The following is a 9,455-nucleotide window of genomic DNA, read 5'->3' as shown; positions in this document are numbered from 1 at the left end:
AGCTTCCCTTGCAAAACGAATCACCATATTTTTTAAATGCCTTCTACAGGTCATATGGTGTTTTGAAAGAAAAATGTCAAAAATAACTTATGAAAACAATACTTGTACCAATTACACCTGGTAAGCGATGCTTTGAAGTGCCTGAATTGCAGACAAGTCTCCCGGATTCTCCACATAAATAAAGCGTGTGCTCCCCTGCAAATCCTTTTATCTCACTATGCTTGACCTGACAAAAGTAGCAGTCTATACAAGGTATTCAACCCGCACTGTCTGTACTTTAAAAAAGCCTCAATCCTGATATTGCCAATGGCACATAGGTAAATATTAACAGTGACGATTCATATAGTAATAGCATACTTCTGTTTGTTTGTCTCCTGCCAACGTGTTTTAATGTAACTTCCCGTGATATTTTGCATATATAAGACACCACGTTCTATGGTCGAATTTTCTGTAATATCACTGATGTATCTACTTTACTGTCCAGGCTCCGCAAATCCTAGAGCGGCCCGGATTCTGGGCACTTGTATCCATTTCAAGAAGATTTGCAGGCAATTTCATCGTTATTTAAAACATTTCAACCCCTTTCTGTGAGACACAAGTCAAAATCATCCTCTAGGAAGTTATCAACAAGTGCTGCCTCCTGCCATGATATGATGACAACGCGCGCACCTCGACGAAATAGCCACAATTTCACCAGAGTGAGGTAAGGTAACGGAAGGACTACATTACCCGTCGGGCACATGGAAGGGGGCGTACAGGGGGCGGGGCGAGACACTGAAGAACGGGATTTCACCTACACTCTCCGATATACTCGCGCGGCGCACAGGAAGTAGTTCCGAGGTTAGCTCCGTGTGTATCGCATGCTTGGCGTAGGGAGCGCCATGGCTTCCCCGGACCCAGCTCGGCGTCTGCTAGCGCTTATTCATCAGTACCTAGTGCAAACCGGCTACAAGGATGCGGCAAGAGAGTTGCGGGAGAAAAGCGGGGAGGTGAGAGAAGAAAGTATTATGGGAGTAAACGATTCTCTGGTAAAGGAAGTGTTTTGGTGGAGAATGTGGAGCACAGCCCGCATGTAGGAAGAGATGGGGTGCACTAAGCGACAGGACGAGTATCTATGGCACATGTCAAAAGTCCCTCAGCAGGTAGCCTGTGTGGGCTCATGCACGGGACAGGAGTAATTTGGGGCTGCCACTGCCTCCCGACCATACGTGCCTCCGTTTGAAAATCAAAACCCCGGAGATATATGCCCCGCCCATAGCCACACAAGACTCAGTCCAATTGCACAAGGCTCCGCCCCCATACCTTGCCCACATGTCAACAAAGTAAAACAAAATGTTGAATATGTGTGTTAATTAACCAACTACTCTTTATACAACCAGTATTCGAATACTAAAATGCAAATACTGTGTAACATGTTGTGAATGCCATAGCCATTCTGGTCTGTTTTGTATGCATTGTCTGAATTCATTAGAAGCGCGTCCCCTTTCTCCATCATGCACTCGAGTAATTATATATTCTTTTGCTTGACAACCTTTTTATACACTAACGGCATGGGTTTCCCCGTCAACAGAGCCGTAGAGTATTGCATGCGTGTGTTATTTGGAATTCGAGTATTCCTAAAATAAGCACAAGACGGGCGCCTTAGCTCCAGTTACAAATCCTGGCACCTTTGCTGACCGGTGAAGCCACCCTCGTGAGTGTCTTTAGTTTGTAGTTATTATTTAATTCCTCAGGCTAATCAGCGGAGGATTCCGGAATACAATTGGGCAAGACACGAGTTATGCGAGAACAGACTGGAAAGTCAGGGGAAGCTGAATATCTGTTTCAGGTGGAGAGGGGGGTGATGCGCAGCCTCGAAAGTGATTAAAAGGAGGAAGAACTCGGCAGCGGGACGGGAGAGTACTGACAGAGTTCAAATTCACAGCATTACTGGGTCCCACCCGATTGGCTACCAGCAGCAGTTGGATGGAGGTAGGGGCGAAGCCACAGCAACGGTAAAGCATGTGATGGAAAACTCAGCGACTCCACGCTCTTCCCTGGAGAAGAGCGTAAAAGCCTGGGGTCTGCGGGTTAAACCCAGAGGTTAGGCAGGTATGCTCCTGACATAACCTGGGCACATGTCCATGAAATATACCAACATACTTGCTTCTCTCCATCTGATACCCTTGCCTCTCCCATGTATTACAAGGCATATGGAGACAGTTGTTTCTTTGTTGGCGTAAAAGGTTGCAGATTTATTATCACACAAATCACTAAACACTACATGTTTGTTCTCACGGCAAAACACTTTGTGGAATTGTGCGGCGACCAGCCGACTGCCTCATCTCTACCATGCCCCCCCCCCCCATTTTCCAAACAATTCCACTCTAGGCCAAAGTTCCCACAACCGACATTGTCTGCGCTCCACCTGCCCTTGCAGGTGATCCTGGGCTGGAGGAGTGCAGTTCTGCTGGGGGAAGCCGAGCCCTCTTAGATACCTCAAGCGCCCTTGCCGCTAGACCTCAGAGTAGCGGTGATCGCGAGAGCAGCAAACACGCCTCCCAAAGCTCATTTGTAGTTCCTACAGTGCTGCTGGTCGGTCCACACCCAGCCGTGACCTCATCATTACAGCAGTTTTTTGTGAGCAGATTACAGAAAAACAATTCCATGCTGGCCATTGACAGGTGTTCCTCGTCGTAATACTCGGGTGACTTTAGGTTGATCAGGCCATGTCTGATCGGAGTGAAGCCTCTACTCCTGGCCATTACCCCGTTCAACTTCCTCATTGATTTTTCCACAGCTGAGTGACATTACGATCCTCTCCATGCTTGTCTTGGTATGATGTCTGACCACATGATTTCCGTCTCCTCTAACCGGGCAGCCAATCTTTGGAGGGTGTCCATCATTTCCCTCTGTGAGGTCGTTCCCCCCCCCCCCGATGGATCATTAGGATGTTAGGTTTGGGGTGTTGCTTTATCAGTCTTTGCACATGAGCCTCCAGCTGTCCTCCTCTCATACCCGGCACTCCATGCCACCACATCTTAAATTCGCTTGCTGTCTTCTGTTCTCTTTCCGGGGTCCATTTCACCTTGGCCCTTGTCACAAAGGAGTGCCCCACCACCCAAACTGACCTTTTGCTCCGCTTGGCTGCTGGTCAGTGAGGAGAGATGGGGAACGGCCATAAATTGGTATCAAATTTTGTCTACCCTTCTGTATCTTTTAAAACAGTCGGATTTGTACCCTTGTATATCTTTTAAAACAGTCAGATTTCCACCCCCCTCCCCCTATCTCCTTTATTGCTTCTGGCATCCTGCCCAGCCCTGTCGCTGGGGTGGCAGCTCCAATTCTGAACGAGTGTGTTCCAAAAACCCCTTCTGTTGCTCCTATGCCCCTCAATGCCATATCCATTACACTTTTGAACTGGTACCTGCTCAGCGCAGTCCCGTCACTGTGCTGAAAGAGGGGTGCACCCACCCCTACCGAGGGTCTTATTTACAGATATGCTGCTAGCCCTGTTACATGACAGCCTCAACGCAGTAGAGGGTGATAATTCTTCCCTTCCCTCCCTGATCCGTTTTGGACCTTCTCAGATGTAGCCGTGCCCATTCCTCTGTTACTGTGAAATCCTCCAATTTCAAAAAGCCTTTACCCCTGCCTTCCTTGTCTGAAACCAGCTCACTGGCCCGAAGGCCCCAAAAAAGGCCAAGGAGAATGCCGCCCTGCTCATGGCAGCCTCAAAGTTATCCCTGTATGTCTTTGGCAGGATTCCCATTAAGCTGTGGAGCTTCAACATGTCTATGGGGAGCCTGGGATCCTCCTTCCTCTCTGTTCGTTCAGCCCAACCCTTCATTGCCATTCTGACATAGTGTTCCTTAGTGGGGTCCGGTTTCCCTTTCAGCTTGTGGTAGTGAGCTATTGTTGCCAGATGAGAAGCTACCCAGGATCTGGTGTTTGCCAACCCCACCCGATGAAAGCGCGCACCAGAGATCCTCCCTATGCTCTGCCAGACAATCGCCCTTGAATTGCAGAAATCTCTCAAATGGGTGTGTTGCGAAGGGGCCTGCTACTCTTTGTAAACTGAGCTCTTTGGTGATTTTCTGTCTAACTACTTCCGAAAGTGTTAGTGCGAATTTCAGGTTATTCGCCTCCCTATACCCAGCAAGACTGGAGTAGGGGATCACAATCCCCTCCAGTACATTTTGCATCTGAACTGTTATGGTAAGAGTTTAAAAGTGGCAGCATTTTGGTCAGGAGTATGGGGGTTGGCAGTGTGCTATTAAGTAATGGGGTGCAGAATTTAATTTGTTTTGGGTTCTCCTTTCTTTTTGTGCTAGCGCTCTTCTTTTTTTTTTTTTTTATTTCTTTATCCACCCCTCCTCCCCCATCACAGATGTCATGCTATGCCCCCGGCACATTTGGTACATTTGTGTTTGAATTTACAAGTTTTGCCGAAAGGGCAATAACCTTGCTCAAATTTCCAGCATGTAGCTTGCTCTCCCTGCTGGTAGCTGGACCTATTACTCCAGGAAGAACGCCCTCGAAAGGACCATCTCTTCCTGTCCCCCTAGGACAATTTTTCCTTTCTATCGTAGGTCTTCTCACCCTGTTCCCTGTTCCTCACTTTTTTTGCTGTTATCTTTTCAATAAAACCAGTGACATCCACTTTATCCCATGACATCGCTGGCCAAATCTGCATTTTTAAACTGGAACCGCTGTCATATTTTAACCATGCGTTACCCCCCATAAGTCAAATAACTTGTGGATGTATTGTTCATAAGCCTATAGTGCCCCTGTATCCTCAGGATTGATCTCTTCCCCCTCTCTAACGCGGTCCCCTTAGCCCACAGTGGCACACACTCTACTATCCATCTCCCATGAATGGTAGGATTCAATGGCACCCCTACCCCTTCTTTATCTCCCCCCCCCCCCCTTCTCACCCTCCAACCTATTCCAATGATGGTGGGCATCCTAGTCAAACGTACCCTGTCATCACCAATGTGATTACGTTATCGAGCGCAGAACCAAGAACTTAAACACACACGTCCACAAAAAACACAAACCATTTTTATTTATTTTTTACAAAACTGATAAACATTTTATTTTATAGAAAATAGTGAGAGTCTGGAGTGCAACACGCACTTTTCATTTCGACACAACGATGAAAATGGTTGACCGTGAAAAGGTAAAAAAAAAAATTCGAACCCATTTCTTCATAGCTAGCGAACTTTGCATCATTTTTGGTGTAATTGTGAACGCTGATCATCTAATGCCGAATCCGATCTTCGGTTGATTAATCAAAGTCTTTCTGTTGTTCATACAGTTTTATGTTCCAAGTCCGACGAGTAATTTACGCACATGGCGCTCCATTAGAGGAGAAATTAGTGCTTTATAATTGAATTAAATTCCACACTTTCACATCTGCATGTTTCTAGAACCTATAGGCTGCCATGTTGCTTCTTGTTACTGCAACCGCGAAAGGACAGATTGTCTGGCGACCATCCCAGGTGTTGGTTATAATATATTCGTAGTTGATAATATTTTCCAAATATTGTTGAAGCCGTCGCCCGGTGGGCTGTACCCTTGACAGGCACACATCTGGATCAGATAAGTTTGTAAAACCGAGAATGCAAAAACCTATTTCAGTATCCACTTTATAATTGAATTTACACAGTACCTTCTTATGTTGGCTATAAATTTAAGTTACAATTTACACGCACAATGTCTATTCTTTGCGTCAAATTGAATATTCATTCTTCACAATGTTGCTTACATTGTGCTTTGAGATTCCATTCTTCCAATGTGATGGAGGACCAACTGCTTTGAAAGACAGTTTTCTGAAATAGAAATTTTACCTCCCGGCGTACGCTTTCAATATAGTGAATATTACAATTTCTTTGTGGATTTCCGACACATTTGGTCCTTCAAATGCTTAGTGCGGTGAATTCAAGGACGCATAACAATGGGACCCTTCATCTATTGTTCACAGCACGCCTGAATAAGTTTAGTTTTCGGTAACGCATGCCACAAAAATGAACAATATTAGTGCCGATCAGTGTGCTGAAAAACAACTAAATATTTCAAGTAAACAGCACATAATATTTACTTCTATGTTCAGGGTAATCAAGGCTGTGTTCCCACTACATAGTTTGTCCAGAAGAATGGCTGGGGCCTGAAGGGATAATGGAGAGGTAGAGGGATCATGGAAGAGTGTACAGACACAAACGTATGTTGACGCCAACAAGGAGTAGTTTGGCCAACACAGGACCAGGGCGGTATGCACATAGTGGCAAGGGTGAATCAGAGAGACACCCATCTTGCAGAAAAGACTTTCAAAGGAGGAATAATGCCGGGTGGGTATCAGAGAGAGGTAGGGACCAACTCAGGGGAGATCAAAACTACCCCACCTACGGATCATTTGGTCAGAAACCTGGAGAGGATCTTGTAGACAACATTGAAGAGGGAGTCAAAAGCAGTGACACAGCTGGCATTGAACCACGTCTGGTTGAGAGCGAGGACGTAGACTCAAGGTGGAGGCTGATGTCAGTAGAGGCTTACTAGCTTCTATGTACATCTATTCCCATAATCCGATTGATTTCTGCGTTGATGCAGGCACGCCTGGTTGTCATCCACATATGGGCCTCCACAGTAAGATGTAAATGTGCAAAGGCCACCAGCGCAGGTTCATAATGCACATTGCCAATACAAATTCCTTCCACCGTTATTTAAATGCTGTACACAGGTGCTTTTAGGCGTGACCAGGATGGGGAAGACAAAGGGGAACCGAACAAACTATCTTATTCGGCCTTGTGCTATTCGGATCGTGTAAGGGGGATGGGGAGGAGAAGTGCCAGGGCTAGGGGAGAATGTAAAATGCTAGCTCAAGTGCCGCCGGGGTGGCTGGCTCTAAGTAAGTGCAAGTAGGCAGGGGCCTTTGGTGATTGCAGATACAGTCCATAGTGCGCCATAGGCAGTGCATGGAGCTACTGGTCATGAAGGAGCCTGGTCCCCATTAACTGTTGAACCGCTAGCCCTGTGGGGCATGCATTGTACATATAACACAATACGCATAAACTTGTTTTGTGTTGGCAATAAAAAGGCTGTGGCTTTCTATGAAACCTAATACTACCAAAAACATAACTTAGTATTATGGGTATTCCTCAACAACAGGTGTGCAGTGTTTACTTAGTACTGTACTTTTGGGCATTTGTGCCAGAAAAATTGAAGTTGCCCTTCTTTGCTGACAGGGTGTCTCCAGCGTGAGCTCCGAGGTGTGTGTGTTTGGGACCTGTAAATTGGCCGGTGAGCATTCCTGTGCCTGATGGCAGTTTCCTTCCTTTCCTGCTCTTCTTTTCCACGACTTTCAAACGACACTTGTCCTGTGCTTGCCCAAATGTACCTTTTCCTGGGGTGGGTGGTATCTGGGCAAATTAGAGGCTGGGTCTGCGAATGCAGAGTCCAGATACACTTGGGTCTGAGTTCTTTCTGCTATTCTGCTCCTGCAGCTCTTCCTATGTAGGGCAAATATGTCCCGGTAGCCATGCCAGCATATTGTTACTGTCCCCCCAAAATGGCCCTTCTGTGCCGACAGCCACTTTGCACCTATGTGCGTGGCTTCCTGCCTTTCCCCTCTCATATTGCTATTATGTCCACCTTTTTGAAGAGAGTGAGACACACTGGGGGTTTCGGTGTAGGCACAACCTGACTAATGGCACCGGGTCCCGAGTCCCCTCCCTGTCAGCTTGTTGTGTTGTTGTCCCCGGCACCAGGCTGTCGCAATAGGCCAGCCTACAGAGAACTAGGGCTCTGCAGACCGTGTTCTTCTGGGGGAAAGTGAGGAAATGAAGAATAACTATGCAGATGTACAGCTCGTAGTTGGACTTCTTAGAGCAATCCTGATGTGAGGAGAGAAGAAGAGGGTGGAATCGAACATGACTCCAAGGTTTCTAGCTTGAGTGGAAGATGAGGGATAAGCACCCAGGGAGGGTGGCCACAGTTAATTGAAGAAAGATCAGCAAAGCTAATTGAAAGGATCTCAGTCTTGCTGGAATGGAGACGGCACATTTGATTGAAACACTTGAAAGATCATACCGCCATTTTATTTTTGAAAAATAAATAATTTGCTTCAAACAGTAATTCATTAAAAAGCCTTTTTTAAATTTATTTTTTTGTCAATTACACCAAGTCACATACTATTTCATTTTTTTTTGTACAACTGCTTTCCGGCATACTGCGGAAGCTTTTACTTCCTTTGTCAAACATTGTAAAGAGAGGCACACATTTAAATCTTGAAGTCAACCTTTTTCACAAGTGCAAGTTTTGGAGGGCAAACCTCTCTTGCGATGTTATGCGGCACAGCCTAAACCCTAGAAACGAAATCTGGTTCAATTCCATGCGTTTGCATGGCCAGCACATTCAATGTCAGATCTTCATGAATTCAAAATCCATCTGCTGGTTGATTGGCTTTGCCACCCACTGTTTGTTTCTGTTGGTATACTCCATGTTGTAACGAGGCATACCAAACCAGTTTTTGCTTATTTCCTTCTAATTGTGTGCAAGTACAGCCAGTCTTGTTCTGGCCTCCATACCATCTATGCTGAAATGTAACCTTTTAGACCTGTACTCTAGGCACATATTGTGGAGCACCTCTAAATCACCTGTGTGGCAGAATTGGGTAAGTGCCCTCATGTCCTTTGTTTGCGACAAAAAAAAAAATCTTCTAAAGTGTTGCGCGAGGCAGGGAGCCTTCAACCAACAACCTTTTTCTTACGCTTCCCCTCCTTGCCCAATGGTCCATGTGCACATTCATGGACATTTTTGTTTTCTTGCCAAGAATATACATTGGAACAATGTTACATCACTGAACGCCATTTTTAAAGTAGAATATCAACCGAACCGTGACACGTTTTTGAGGTCCACCAAAAATGGTGACCAATTAAAAAATGTTTTCTGTGGCCTTTTTTTCCAGCAGCTGTCCAAATGGATTTTTCTAAGTGCCATACATCCTATTGATGCTTTGTCTGGGAATTGCTCTTGCATGGCTTTGGCAGTTGAAACATGCCTGTCAGTGGCTATCGGGTCTAAGTGCAGTCCTCTAGATTTGCAGAAGTTGAATGGATTTAATGAAACCCATATTTTTCCATGGCAACATAAGATGTACATTCAGTTAGTTACTGCACAACCACTGAACTCACGATTTATTTGGTTTCCATGTCTTGTAAGTGGTAAGTGCAGTATTTAGCTGTAAAACCGCACTGTCCATCGCCAGCAAGCCAGAGCCTTTTGCCAGTGAGAGTATTGTCAATTGACAACTGTTGAGTGTCCATGCCTGGCTAATAGCGGGGAACAAGAAATCAGTATTGGGTTTTGAAAGGAACTGGAGTCCCACAAACTTGGAAAACTTGAAAGTGTACTGAACGTTGATCCGCAAAACCATGCAGATGACCAAATTCCATTTCCAGCAGGCACTTTTCCAAGTA

General features: G+C 45.7%; 1 protein-coding gene across 4 annotated transcripts in view; it reads left to right on the top strand.

The window, feature by feature from the left end:
* The first annotated feature begins 795 nt into the window (after positions 1-795).
* The window catches only part of TCOF1 (treacle ribosome biogenesis factor 1), a 926,286-nt gene continuing 917,626 nt past the window's right edge, over positions 796-9,455 (top strand). For 3 of the 4 annotated variants that reach the window (XM_069654045.1, XM_069654047.1, XM_069654048.1), the window contains exon 1: positions 818-989. In XM_069654045.1, the coding sequence (XP_069510146.1) occupies positions 861-989 (129 nt within the window). In that variant the 5' untranslated portion in view covers positions 818-860. Of the gene's footprint in view, positions 990-9,455 lie in introns of all 4 variants that reach the window. The other variant, XM_069654046.1, reaches the window with a different exon arrangement.

The sequence above is a fragment of the Ambystoma mexicanum genome, chromosome 3q (genome assembly GCF_040938575.1).
Source record: "Ambystoma mexicanum isolate Mex_15411 chromosome 3q, UKY_AmexF1_1, whole genome shotgun sequence".
NCBI classification, from domain to species: Eukaryota; Metazoa; Chordata; class Amphibia; order Caudata; family Ambystomatidae; genus Ambystoma; species Ambystoma mexicanum.
Note: the sequence above shows the minus strand (reverse complement) of the source record. Positions and strands in the feature narration are given on the sequence as shown.